The sequence below is a fragment of the Pieris brassicae genome, chromosome 11 (assembly GCF_905147105.1).
Source record: "Pieris brassicae chromosome 11, ilPieBrab1.1, whole genome shotgun sequence".
NCBI lineage: Eukaryota > Metazoa > Arthropoda > Insecta > Lepidoptera > Pieridae > Pieris > Pieris brassicae.
In genome coordinates this window covers 692,800-708,093 of record NC_059675.1, presented here as the reverse complement: position 1 = coordinate 708,093, position 15,294 = coordinate 692,800, and the positions used below count along the sequence as shown (strand labels likewise).

Here is a 15,294-nt window from a genome sequence, read left to right as displayed (position 1 = left end):
CTGTAAAGATTTTACCACAATTTTCATCTTTAAAATAACCTAATTTTTTCTTATTTACTTGAGGAAAATTAAAAACATTGTTTGGATCATAATCTGATGTATCGAAATGTGTACAAATGTCTGGCTTTATATCATTATAAAAAATACTAGTAAATATTTGATAAATGACTGTCTGTCTGTCAGACTGTCAGTATCTGTATACAGTAGTTTCAGATTTGAAGTAAATTTCTCTTTCATGTATTTATAGTGGAAATCATACATCAGCGTTTTAGATATATCTAATATACAAAATCCGAGATAAATAGGTTTATTATAAATTAATTTCATTTTGTTTAATTGAATTGCAACAAGACTATCAGAAAATACTGAAACACTGTGAAAATGTGGTTGAGCAATTAGATCCCCAGCTCCCAATACTCTGCCCCTATTCTCCCAGTGGGTTAACAGTTTAGCGTTAACTCGTTTCTCAATATTTTCCATAGTCTTACCAAAAACAGCGTTGTTCATGAGTTTATAGAAATCTTTCTCAAAATCGGAATTAGCTCGAGTTCTTAATTGTGTATTAAGGTCTATATATTTCTTTAACCATGGACTCTGATTAAATTTTAATATTCTATAAACTTTTAATAATTTTAAACCCATTTTCAAACATTGAATTAATTTTCGATAGTGAATAATATATTTGGATTTATTTTTTAAGTTTGGAATCAATCTAATTTACTTAGCGTCCCCAACTGGTATATTTTCTGGACAAAGAGGTAAATCTGAATGTTTATCATGTAAATCCACCGGATACTCCAGATCTACTTCTAAGATAAAACCTATATCCGATGAACAACTAACATTAAAATCTGTATCAATACTAACCCACTCAAAACCACCTGTAGGTAGATATTGTGACATTGCCCAACCATATAGATTATTGGCATCGAAATACATTAAGAATGACTCTTTATCTTTCGCATTATAGTCAGACATGTAAACATTATTTGCTTTTGCATAGCGAGTGCTACATTGCGAAACACCACCACGAATTCCTGATTTAATAAAAGCAATCATATCTATATCAGAAAGTAATTCAATTTCTGTTATAGTATGTTTTAACATAGCATCCGAACTTAATCCAGGTGCTGTATAGTAATGAGCCGGGTCTAAATCGTACGTTTTTAAGAACCTTTGAAAATGATATGTATTTTTCTTTATTTTGTGGGAGAACTTCTACCTGACCTTCATCAAAATTTAAGGCATGTACGATAAAATGTGCATCATAATGACTTAAATTGTGCAAGAAGACTGGTATAGTGTAAGGTACTTTAAATTTTTCTGAACAAACTTTATGTATGACCCCAACAAATTCCCCAGTTAACCAATCGTAGGAAATCATTGAATTCCCACACAAAATTTTATCACAAATATAACAATGATTAGATTTGCTAAGTATATCTTGCTGTATTGGTGATATTTTATTAGCAACTTTTTGGAAACCAATTTTTTTTACAATTGTTGTCAAATTGTCTTTCAGTGTTTTCATAAACTATAAAGCACAGTTTTCACCAGTATATGTTACATATTTAGACATTTTATCATCGTATAAGCATTTAATGTAGTATCCAAAACTATACACATTATGTTTTTGTACATTTATTGTATGTGATTTTGAAGGATCGTTTGAACATGATGCTAAGGGACTTTAAAAAAGCCTCAAAATCCGCATATATAACAAAAGGTAACATCAATTTACGTTGAAATTTATCAAAACTTAATTTACATTCAGAAACAATATCACCCCACCATAGCATAGATATATTTTTATCTAAGCTTGGTATTTGTGTACAAATATGTCTGCAATCATTTATTTGATGGTTATTTAAACGTTCAGATGTTGAAAAATATTGTGAACAAAAGTCACATAGATATATAGCTTCCTTGGATTTCGAAACTTGACTACTTATTAATCGTGACATATTTTTTATATAACAATAATGACCGATTTTACCCTGTGTCAAATATAGTAAATTTATATGAGTCTGCATTTTATTCTTTGTAAAATACAATGGCCCAACAATACAATGTTTTTTTCTTTGTTCATTATATTCTAACCCAAAAACATTAATGCTTATATTATTAAGACTTTCAATTTTGTGTATATCGTTTAATTTAACTGGAAATGTAATATTACCGAACTGTAATTTATAACTGAATTTGGTGTATGATGATACTCTATCCGAATTCTTATGAATTGGAAACAAAGCAGATAACAGTGCCCACTTAAAACATGCGTCATCAGTATTTTTAACATTGATCACAGCTTTTTTATTTTTATATCATATGGTAACTCAATAAAGGATTTTCCTCTTAAAGGGTTAAATTGATTTAAGTTCATATCCAAATGTAAAATTTTTTTCAGACTCCACCCACTATCCTTTCTCTCGAATGAATTAATATAGTTTATTAGAGATTTCGTGAGAGTTGTATAAAATATATTTAAATCATCACCAATACAAACAATAAAATTAATTGATTGGAAATAAAAAGTGTTGTTAATGTTTTTTGTCTCCTGAATCCCCACCCTCCACTTGTCTCCTCACCATATAAATGAAATTTATTTTTAAAATTGTATGATCTTCTATAGATTTATTTATTATTATAAATATTGTATCTTTGACTGATGCAAGAAATAACTCTGGTGTCTCAAACTGTAAATCATTTTGATTTTCTGAAGTTACTCTATAGGTTATTATTCTATTACCGAACGCTGTCTCAATTATCTTAACATTGGGTTTTATTGAATGTTGTATTTTATTTACATTATTTTTATGTGCATTGCTCCTTAGATGATTAGCGAAATATTTTTTGGAAAGATTTCTATTACAAATACAGCAAAATTTCATGTTAAAATTATTACCTTCATTCGATGTTGATTGCTCTTGTGAAGACCGTGAAAGATGCATGTTCGATCCAGATTTTATTCTTTTGATGTCAGCAGAGTTAATATCAACAGCTGCTTTCCTTTTGGTTCCACGACCCATTTGATCAACCCTATCGAATACAAATTTTATTATATTTAACTGTTAGAAATGCGAATAGAGAAATCAAATATATATATATATATATATAATATGATTATTAAATATACTTACAGTTTCCCATCGAATTCATCACATAGCACCATCATTCTTTGATCATAAAATGGGTGATTTAAATCATTTCTTTCTATTTCATCACAAACGTTGAAAAGTTCAATTGTATCAATGGATAAGCTTTCAAATGCATGATCCATTTCATCAAAAAAAACACTAACACTTTCTTGAGACATTGTATATATGTATTCGTTTCACAACTGTTTTTTGTCTCACACTTTTAACCTTAATGCGCAAAGGTCTTCAACAAAAAGCACAATGATTGACTTTGTACAATGTAACATAGTATTTATACTAGTGGAAAACTGAAACATTACTTAATTATATAAACATATGGTATTAAAATCTGAAGCATGAAGAAACTAAATGAAACTAATTTTTAAAACTGTAACGTTTTACACTATCTTCCTCGGATATCCCCTTTGATATGTTGTATACAATATCCTTTATCTGAACATCAATGTTGGAATCGTTTTTCATGTAATATTTAACACGAATATCTGCATTTTTCCAATGTTGTGCCACTGGGATTTCTTTCAACTTTTTTAAACTATATAATTCCATTTTCACAAGTATGTCAGCGTCCATTCCATCATCTTTATCAGTCGACATATATGATATGCTTCCCTCCTTCCCTGCACGGCCAACACTTGAAGAAAGTTTAGTTTTTTTCTTCTTCCGGTCAGGTTCTTGAAGAAAAAAGTCATCTAAACGATTGGTATTCTTATTTTTATTTTCTGTTATGTTTAAAACCTCTTCTTCATCATCAGATAAATTATAATAATTATATGGTCTGAAACATTTTTCCACATCTTTCAGGTTGTATGAACACTGTAATATAACATAAACAAATCAAAATGCGTTTCAAAAAATAAATAGGAATTATTAAAGAATTTACTGGAACCAAATTTAAAAAATATAAAAAACTTACCTCCATTGTTGTTTATTGTTTCAAACTTTCAACCACTTCACTTTTGTCGAACTTAGAGCACAATACTAAATCTTTCTACAAGTATTGGGTTATATAGACTGATAATGGATATCATTATCTAGTTACAATAGATCGATATTCAACTCGACTGCATGTTTGAACAAGTATCCATACCTATCAGTAAATTGTGGATAATAAATACAAAGGGCACTCTAAATACCCTTGTGTGTATCTAGTAGTTTAGCAACCACATATACGTATAATTATTATAATATTATGAACAATAAAATATATTTACGAATATGAAAATATAAACGAATAACCTTATCAGGTTTTTATTAACCTTCATTACTTTTGAAGTATATTTTAGGACAGGTTCCTAAGAGATGTATTATAGGTTTTGTGAATAATAAAGCATTCAACGGTAGTTATGGTAAAAATCCTTTCAACTTTGAAAATTTTGGTATTTGCTCATTTAGCCTATATATAGATGGTCAACAGATACCTTCAAAAGCGTTACAACCATCATTTCCAAACGATGTATTTACTAGCGCATACCACATCCTGTACTCAGGCACCGGTATACATTTTCTTAACGAAGGTAATGGAATATCGAGGGAGCAATATTCAAATGGGTACTGTTTATTAGCTTTTGATTTAACACCTGACTTGTCGGCTAACTCTAATGTGCATTGGAATCTTGTACGACATGGTAGTGTAAGAATGGAAGTAAGATTCGAGAGCGCATTGACTGAAACAATTAACTGTGTAGTTTACGCAGAGTTTTTAAATATTATAGAAATAGATAAGAACAGAAATGTATGTGTGGATTATAGTAGTTAAGCAATCACTTATGTAATTATTATGATATTAAGAATAATAAAATATAATGTAATCGAATATGACATGGTTTTTATTTACCTTCATTACTTTTTTTACAAAGAGACTCATTACTTATGTTGAGATCATATTATGTGTGTTTAAATACATTGGTACAAATATGAATTAATAGTAATAAATGTAGTCAGTAAAAGAGTGAAAGAGTAGGGGAGTAAACGCGTATTAAAGTATGAACACGCTAGAAGTGCAAATGAGTCTTCGTAGAATACACCCCAGCCTCCAGAGCAACGTATATCCTTCAAATCGATTGCCGATGTATGCTCAGGTGCCAGCACTTATCATATGCAATCTTGACCCTGATTCACAGCCGGGGTCTCATTGGGTGGCTATTCATATAAACGTTGCAAGAGTTGGGGAATACTTTGATTCGTTTGGACGTAAACATATTGAAGCAATAGAAGGATTTTTAAGGAGGAATTGTTGCATGTGGAGATACAATAGCTTTACGGTTCAGGATTACCTATCGGCGGTGTGCGGAGAGTACTGTTTGGTATACATATATTACAAGTTCAGGGGGATGAGATTAGAAGACTTCCTTAGAAATTTTACGTGTGACTCAGAGAACAATGATACGGTGCTAGTAAATTTGTATAGAAATTCTTTTAGAGCCATAGATCGGGTTAGTGAATGTAGGAAAGTAGATAACGATGCATTCGTACTGAGTCATTAAGTAATTAGATAATGAGTGGGAGTTTCGTGCAGGAAATAGTAGCTGATAAGGTGGTTATTAGTAAGTAATTAGCAAGGGTTTTGGGAAAGCTATCTCTGGAACGGTTAGAGCTATCACTCCAGGAGTGAGTGCATTCGACTCCACACGGCCTGTTTAGTGGGGGTAGAGTACAAACTTTTTTTTTTTTTAGGTTTGGCCAACCATGATTTTAACGTTTTTGGGGAACTTTGACGTGAGGCAGTCGCCGGGAATCCCTACTACTGTCCTACTCTTGGGGGCCTATGTGCTTTTCGTCAGAAGCTCCAGATTCCGTCGCTGCCTCTGTCGCCGAAGTGGTTCTGCAGGGCATGGAACTCTTTGTTCCATTTTCTGTGGTGCCGATCGGTGGCAAGTCACAGCCCTGGTTTAAGCGTTCTTGCAAGGCGGCATCGCGTCGAAAGCCAGAATGCTTTAATGCATGGGCGGAAGCGGCGATATCTCGTGATGCCAATACCAGCGAACATAAAAAAGCATATAACTTAGCCTCCAGGTCCTTCAAACGGGAAATCGCTAAGGCAAAGTCAAAGCACATCGGCAGATTTGGCGAGAGATTAGCCCAACTCCCTCCGGGGACTCGAGCCTTCTGGTATTTCGCCAAAGCTGTACAAGGGAATTTTTGTCAGCCGTCCTGCGGCACAGGGAGGATTACTCGCTCGCCCACCCTGCGAAGGAGAAGGCCGACCTCCTGGGCTGTCACTTCGCGTCCAATTCGACTTTGGACCAAGGGAGATCACCACCGACGATTTCGCGGTGTGATTATTCAATGTCGGAGATCACATTCCAGCAACGTGCTGTTCGCAAAGCACTATCTTCCCTGGACATTCATAAGTCGAGCGGACCGGATGGATTCCTCCAATTGTGCTACGTACTTGTGCTCCTAAATTGGCTCCGGTCCTGACGCGCCTTTTCCGCTACCTGTACTCGCTCGGCACTGCCCCGAAGTGCTGGAAGACCGCTTCGATACATCCGATCCCTAAAAAAGGTGATCACTCTGATCCGTCCAACTATCGCCCAATAGCTATAACCTCCTTGTTCTGCAAAATAATGGAATCCATTATTAATGGCCAGCTCTTGAGGTATCTGGAGGGCCACCAGCTGATTAGCGATTATCAGTACGGCTTTCATCGTGGTCGTTCGGCTGGTGACCTTCTAGTATACCTTACACATAGATTGGCAGAGGCAATTGAGTCCAGGGGGGAGGCGCTAGCGGTTAGTTTGGACATAGCGAAAGCCTTCGATCGGGTGTGGCACAAAGCACTGCTCTCGAAGCTTCCAGCCTACGGGCTTCCTGAGAAATTATGCGACTGGATCTCCAGCTTCCTAGCCGATCGGAGCATCAAGGTCGTCGTCGACGGAGCATGTTCCGACCTTAAACCCGTGAATGCTGGGGTCCCACAAGGCTGTGTTCTGTCCCCGACCCTGTTTCTTCTGCATATCAATGACATGTTGCAACTTAGCAACATTCATTGCTTTGCGGATGACAGCACTGGGGATACTCTTTACACTGGTAGGGCAGGTATTTCTCGGGTAGTTGTCGATGAGTACCGGAACAAACTTGTGTCTGAAGTCGAAACTGTTTTACGTGGAGTCTCGGACTGGGGTAGACTCAATCTAGTCCAATTTAACCCCAAGAAGACACAAGTCTGCGCGTTTTCCGCTAAAAAAACTCCCTTTGTCGCTACTCTCCTTAAAGTCTCAGCTCACATCGGAATATTGGGCGTTGACATATCGAATAACGTCTAGTTTCACGGTCATTTGGAAGGGAAGGCTAAATTAGCCTCCAAAAAGCTTGGTGTGCTCAGCAAGGCGAGAGGGTACTTCACTCGGGGCCACCGCTTGCAACTCTATAAAGCGCAAATTCGGCCCCACATGGAATACTGGTCTCACTTCTGGACTGGCCTCCCTAGTACCAGCTTCTTCCACTTGACCGTATCCAACGAAGAGCGGTTCGAATCGTCGATGACCAATCCCTCTCCGAGCGGCTTGATCCTTTGGCGATGCGTAGAGATGTGGGGTTACTCTGCATCTTCTAACGCATTTACCATGGAGAGTGTTCAGAGGAGTTGTTCGGATTAATACCTGCAGCTGAGTTTCATCATCGGACGTCGAGGCAGAATACAAAATTCCACCCGTATCACCTCGACGTCCGCCGTTCCACGACTGAGCGTTTTTCAAGGCAATTTTTGCCGCGCACCACCGCTATGTGGAACCAGCTGCCCACTGAAGTATTTCCGAACCACTTCGACTTAGGGTCCTTCAAAAAAAGAGCCTACAAATTCTTAAAAGGCCGGCAACGCACTCGTGAGCCCTCTGGCATTGAGTGTCCATGGGCGGCGGTATCATTTAACATCAGGTGAGCCTCCTGCCCGTTTGCCCCCTATTTTACATAAATTAAAAAAAAATCACAGAAGTGGCATATAAAATATCAGTTAAAATTAAAACACAAAAAATGGTTTTATTTTATTTACAACACATAACAATGTCATTCATAATGGGATAAACATTACATGTAATCATTTTCAAAAAACAGAGCCAGATTAGTTTACAAAAATTTCAGTTGAATTTGACGAATCTACGATTTGGAGTTATATATAGTCCCAAAAAAACTAGGATTCACATTTAAATTAAAAAACCAAACAGAACCTTTCAGTTAGCTTACCCTGTAAGTATATAGCATTTTTTTCTATGGATAATACACATATTTGATTTCGTGAAATTGCACACATAGGAAATCGCTTTAGTTCTTACAGGGTAGCCCCGCTGTTCTACACCCATGAAAGCCATCGTAACGTTAAACACTTGTACGTAAAACTGGAACTTAGTGGTATAAATGACATTAGCATATTACTTCAGATGTTATAATTGCTATTCAATGAGAAAATATTAACAGATTTATTAGTACACATAGTTTTTCTATAAGTAACACTGTTTTCACAATGCCTGGGACCAGCCCTTTCAACTATACACCAAAATTACGATACTTATTGTGCAGCACTCCCAAGTAGACTTGGGATAAGGTGAAAAACAAAGAAAGTAATGCAAAAGTAAGCGTATTCATAATTTGACTATCAACACGGCGACGCAGTAGAAGACATTTAAATATAGCAAGTGTCGCTACTTGCAACTATTGTCGAAGATAGAAATTTGGGCAATACTTCAAAAACGAAAAGAAATAATCCAAAAATGTCCAATAATCAGATATAAATCTAAAATGGTTTTGATTAGAAGCTAGATAAGTTTCGATTTGAGCTACTTAGCAAATAATATTTATTTATCTCTAAAATGTGCTATGTTAGTATACGAAAACGGTTAAATATATTTTTATCAATAACACACAGTCATATTATGAGATTGACTACCATATTCTACTTAATAAGTTGCAAGAATTGTTTACAATAATTGAAAAGGCAAAATACAACATCTATTAATTAACATTAGACCGTTTATATTGACATTGAGCACGAGAAAGCGTCATATTTAATAATTATTTTAAACATTACACCTATTGTAAAATTACCAGCGTCATATAGACGAATACAATCTACATTTAGTACAAGTTAGCCTTATTCGAAAATACTTTAATGAAAAAGGTCCAAGCGACATTCAATCTTTATAAATTATGTTAACATTCAATATATTCTACGTAAGTATAAAATACATGTATATAAGGAATGAGAGAAAGCATCCTTTATTAGAAAAAATCTGTTCAAAACGTTCGAAAAATTTTGAATTTTGATATGACCAGACCGAGATTGGTAGATGTTATAAAATATTGTATAAAAATAGGAATATTCTCAAAGCTCAAGTATATGTGGACCAATTTGACATGAATCTAAAGTGTCTGCTTCTTGTCATGGTTCGCAGGGATGAATTACAAGTCACAGAAATGTTGCCAACAACAAATATGGCACTGCTGTCACGGTTATATTATCTACACAACAATACCCGTCTAAATGGCAACCGTACATCAAATACAATATTTCAATGATACAAGGATAAAAAGACAAACGTGTCATTAAGTTCTGAAGTTGCGTTGGCCACAGATTGCGAATGAATCCTAAACATTTTGTGATCACCCAAATAAATAGAGAGAGTATGTAATTAATTCACTACATCGAATGCCTTGCTACTGGAGCTTAATATTTAGAATGCATTATATTTCCCTAATAGCAACTTGGGACGTTTCTAAATATAATTTAAATTTAAAAGCTTATTCAAATTAAGTGTACGTATATATAGCATACTTTATCACGCAATTCAGTTGTAGATAAATGGAATATCCAAAATGAAACGTTTAATTCTAATCGGTAGTTCCTGGTATTAGCATGTTTAGACAAACAAATAAACACTGCATAAGTATAGATTAAAAGTTAAACAAAGTTCAATTTTTGTGGCCTTAGAAGCCTTAATAACACATCTCCCAGTTTATTTCTGTATCATTGTCCCTAATATTAAAGACAACATCGAAAAATAAAAACCAATTCGTGACAAACATACGGGATTAAAACTAAGTAGATAGTAACATTTGAACTATACTAACACTGATATAAGTATATAAAATAAGCGTATTTCCGGACATCCGTAGGCTATGTCCGTTTCAGACTTTTTACGTAAACATTCACATTCAATGCAAATGCAGAAAAGTCGCTCCCCTTGTACGAGTACTTTGGCATATTTCGTACATTTGTTTATAAAGTCTATTATTTGGCCCCGATTTGGAAATTCATTGGCGAAAGATGATTGTGAGTGAAAGTTAGGTGAACAGTATAACACTGCGATCTGTCTTATTAAGTAAAGTTCTTTTGTTTTATAAAGACAGTTATTAAGTTAAAACAATGTAGTAAGACTGACTCGGTCTCTAAGAATTATGCTAAATATGGTAATGGATATTTAATTTAATAATATAATGAATGCTGGCTAAGTTTGAAAAATAGTCTTTACGTTATTATTTTTTTTTTGCAAATGATGTAGTAATTATAATTTTAGAAAAAAGTCCAGAAGAAGTAATAAATCGGGACCTATTTATCGAGTAATGAAGGAAGAAAGTGAATAACTGAACTTTAGTTCAATTTAATTTGCAACAGCACATTGCATTTAACCCAGGTTCTTATACAAAAGCCGCTGGTGACAAAACGGGGCTTTAGAGTCCACCTCGGAGCTAAATGGCCGACATAGTTTAGTTAATAAAATTGGAGTTTATTTTTACTCTTCGGCAGTGGGTTGTGAGGTGGAAGGAGGCAAAGCTTGTCTTTGAGCGCGTTTGACATCAGCAATGGTGGTGACACCAGCTTCGTCAAGCTCCCGCCAGCGTTGGTGGTTGTTGCGGGCGTGCGTCACCAACTCTGGCATGTCGATGAAGGCTGCAAAGTTTAGGTTAGAGTTATTTAATTAAGTGCATAAATCTAAAGTTTAAAATTCGAAGTCAACTTTGAGTAAGATCTAACCATAATCCCACCAAATCTAAAACAGCTACTAGCTATAAGATTTTGCAGATGTCATTTCGATTAAAGATGCTGGGCCCACTTATCAATACACAATATTTTTTGTGTCTAGCTTGCTCTAAACAAATGTAGTATAGTGCATCTCTCTCACACTTATAAGTAATCATTGGTTAAAGACTCACCAGACCATGCCTCCATCATGTCAATAATAATATAGTCTATGAATCCGATCTGAGAGCGCGGGATGGAGCAACTGGCGCGATCAAACATAGGCATAACCACTGGGAGCTCTTTCGCCTTCTCCTCGTCTGTTTGGAGGAAGTACTCCTCTGCTATCCTGGAATGAGTTACCGACATATTAGGGAGTACTAATTTTAAGTGACTGAACATCAGGATTTTATTTAAAAAACCTATCATGACTAGCGTCTGACGTACAGACATTAAACATAAATGACATTGGGACTCACCTCCTGGCCCATTCGAACGCAAACTTTTGAGGTCGGGAGGCATTAGATACGTCCGCGCATTTGATCATCATCCTCTTCACCAAGATCACGTTCTCCTGTGACGTCAGAGCCGTTGTGTCCAATGATAGTGGTTCCTGAAATTTATAGGCAACGTTAAAATATTTTATATGACAAATACTTCTTTGAAAATCAGTTTCAGACAATTTATTTTATTTATATTATCACGCCTTTTTCCCGAAGGGGTAGTCAAGGACCAGGGATCTCCACTTGGTACGGACCTGACATACCTCTCCCTCTTCATCCACTTTCATGACGCTCACCATGCATGCTCGTCGGTTATGGGTACTCCTAACTTGTACCTTCTCTAGTAATAATAATAATAATAATCAGTGGCGCTACATCCTTTTCAGATCTGGGCTTCACTTCTGTATCTCTTTCATGATCTTCTCTTTAACAAATGGTTAATCTAATAGGTAAGTAAGTGATCAAACTCCTGTGCCTGAGCCACGCCAAGGTTTGGGTCAAGTTGTTTTCCGTTCGAGCGAAAGTTAAATGCGCACATAGTAAGAAGGTCCATTGGTGCACAGGCGAGGCTCGAACCGACGACCTCAAGGATGAGAGTCGCACACTGAAGCCACTATGCCAACACTGCGCCCTTCTTTAGTACCGCCTGGAATACTTAAGAAGGGCAAGAGACCAGAAGGGAAGTGGCATAGAAGATTAAGAAGAATTGAATAATAATGACATCTAATACTTACGTCAGTGTGCATTCCATCCTCTTTGCTACCGGTGCTCTTCGCATAGAAGACGTTGACAAACTTGGCCAAGTGCTCAAAGTGCTTGGTCATCTCCGTGGCCAAAATCATGTCGATGACGTTGTGCCGTACTGACTTAAACGTGTCACGGTCGAGATTCTTGAATATGTTCACGCGATCGTCATCTGGTTATTATAGGAAAAGTTTTCAAATACGTTTTTGACTGAATAGAAATCGCTTAAAATTGATGTATAATTTCTACGTGAATACTAACCACAAGATTATAAATAGCAATAATATACAACAAAGAACTTACTAAGAGTGAGTTTGAAAGTAAGAGCAGCATGATGAGACTCAAGCACGGCGACGTCATTGTAGAGTATGGCGAGCGAATGACGAGCGTTGCAGAGAAAGGCTGATGAGGTCCCAGGGTGGTCGATGTCGTGGGCTGCCGCAGAGATAAGGGCAGCTGCGGCTTCGAGAGGCTCCAGGAGGTTCTTCAGGCGGTCCTTCTCTATAAAGCATGCCACGGCCTGGAATATTAAATTAAATTGTGTGACATTAAACAACTTCTATATTCACATGTCAAGTCTGATTGTTATGAAAATTAAGAAGTATATGTGTTTACAAAACCAAATAATTGTTGAGCCCACCTGTAAGACATCTGCAGCATGTGTAGAGTTATGGTACGTATTAACTGCGTGATAATTTGTCTCAATGATTGTCAGCCAATGGAGCAGGGTCCTCTCGTCACATTCCAGAGCTGCGCAGACGTCGAACCTTCCTCCCATCAAGGTCAGACCAAGATGAGTCAACGGCCTTCCACGGGTCAAATCTTCTAAATGGAATATCTCAAAGTCCCAACATAAGGCTGTATCTAGGATCTCCCTGAGTTGCCCAGACGTCTGTAACGATTGCTTTAAGAATTATTAGATCGATTGGTATCTGATGTTTTTTAATGACTTTTGCATGATAGGCAAACAACCAAGAGAGGAGATGATATTGCTTATGATGAGATTGCTTATGATGAGATTGCGTATGATGAGATTGCTTATGATGAGATTGCTTATGATGAGATTGCTTATGGTGATTTTGAAGTTTCAACTTTATTCTCTCTTATTAAATCTCTCTCTTAAACAAAGTCTCGCGTTAAAAAAATATGATAGGACACTTTGCAAATTATTAAAACAATATGACAATATCGAAGTACATTTATGAAAATAGCGGGTTAACTAGACCATTATAACAGCTTCGGTATTATTTTATTAGTTTTATACATGAATAAATACCCAAAAGTTTCATCCTATAAAAGACCATGTCGCCTTGGAGTGCATAGTTAAACTATTTGTTGCATAATTGTGCATTACCACTAACTCGTTGGCCAGTGACTTGGCTAGTCTAATATTCAACTACTATAAAGTTTTTGTATGATGCAATTCCAAGGTTATTTAACTATACATTTTTTACCGACTCTTGTTGACGTATATATATAATTATATATATTAATTAATTAATAAATAGGAATAGAAATATATATATATATATATATATAGTATATATATATATTTCTATTCCTATTTATTATATTCATAGTCAAGCAGAGGCTCGCCGTCTCGCGATTAACACCCCTACACTTTTGTTGAAGTGAATTTGTGACCACTATTTAAATGCAGAAATCTTCCAGTTGCGATCTGAAGCTTTTTAATATATTTTGCAACAGCTCGGCAGTTACCTTTATATTAATTTGTTGCTCCAGGTCGCAACGGGAGGCTCCAAATACTGGACATTTTATAATGAGATACAATCCCAAGTTTAAGACATCAGCGCTACAGATGCAATCGGAGTTGGTTACAAAAATGCAGGTTTCTGGGGTCTATTCTAAGATATATTTAAAGGGGGACTAACTAGATTTCTTTTAAATCAATTAATATATATCTATAATTTACCTTATGTTTTAAGTTGCTCCTATTTGTCTGCGACCTAACTACTGTTGAGTCATTGCTACTTCTTCGCGATGACAACACGTTGGATGTACCCTGAAATATCAATTGTTTGTAATAATTGACACGTAACAAAGACAACATCGTAAGAAAGTATAAGACAGAATGAACTTTACGAAATATTACGTGATGTAAAATATACTTTCTAATAAATACATAAAACTGTGTTAGTCATACAATTTCTTTTAACTGAACAGGAGTAACAATGAACGTATGAAGTTTATGATTCCTATTTTTGCTAAAATAGAGCGCTGTTGAACAGAGATTGTTTTGATTCGAGGATATTTAAGGATTGATTAGATATTAGACTACAACATAGAAACATTTAGGGTTTTTCTGACAATTCTGTTGCTTAACGTCGGAAATCTTCATTAAACATGGTTAGAAATTACAGTTGATGTAAAAGAAGTTCGATTCGCTTGATTGTGATTGGTCTGAAGAACAATTGTCAATCATAATCAGGAATCATTAGACACCATTGAATCTAGCAAACGCTGATTGAAAATATTTTATATATTGATTTAAAGATGGAAACAAAACAATCCCTGTGTCAAAGAGTACAAGCAAAGTATCGGCGACAATAACGAGGTTTCTATGAAGAAGTCTAGAGACAGTCACAGAAGATGCTGTGATAATTTCAATCCTCCTACCATATAAATAAGGTTTGCGTTCGCTTGCTCCCGCTATCCAGCCCCACCGGAACAAATAAAATATGTTAGTACATTGCAGTGTCAATAAAAAGCTTACAAATTGTTGCCAGTTTATATAAAGCCAGAACTAATCTACGGAGCTTAATATTTATTTAAAAATTGCGTTTAGCGTTTCAATTCCAGACCTATAATTTTATTTATAAACATCGTACATTTTTTGGTCGATATTTATTCTTCTTTTTATTATTTATACCCTTTATTCAATTATACCCTATTTTATTCAATTATACCCTTATTCGAC

The 15,294-nt window shown here is 35.6% G+C and overlaps 1 protein-coding gene across 7 annotated transcripts in view; it reads right to left on the bottom strand.

Moving 5' to 3' along the window:
* Positions 1-8,128: 8,128 nt before the first annotated feature.
* The window catches only part of LOC123716017 (high affinity cAMP-specific and IBMX-insensitive 3',5'-cyclic phosphodiesterase 8), a 127,510-nt gene continuing 120,344 nt past the window's right edge, over positions 8,129-15,294 (bottom strand). For 4 of the 7 annotated variants that reach the window (XM_045671490.1, XM_045671492.1, XM_045671491.1 and 1 more), the window contains 8 exons: positions 14,994-15,026; positions 14,290-14,379; positions 12,997-13,260; positions 12,660-12,876; positions 12,347-12,528; positions 11,589-11,722; positions 11,304-11,458; positions 8,129-11,040 (listed from right to left, as the gene is read on the bottom strand). In XM_045671490.1, coding sequence (XP_045527446.1) covers positions 10,883-11,040; positions 11,304-11,458; positions 11,589-11,722; positions 12,347-12,528; positions 12,660-12,876; positions 12,997-13,260; positions 14,290-14,379; positions 14,994-15,026 — 1,233 coding nt within the window. In that variant the 3' untranslated portion in view covers positions 8,129-10,882. The remainder of the gene's footprint in view (positions 11,041-11,303; positions 11,459-11,588; positions 11,723-12,346; positions 12,529-12,659; positions 12,877-12,996; positions 13,261-14,289; positions 14,380-14,993; positions 15,027-15,294) is intronic. The other 3 variants (XM_045671486.1, XM_045671489.1, XM_045671488.1) reach the window with 3 other exon arrangements.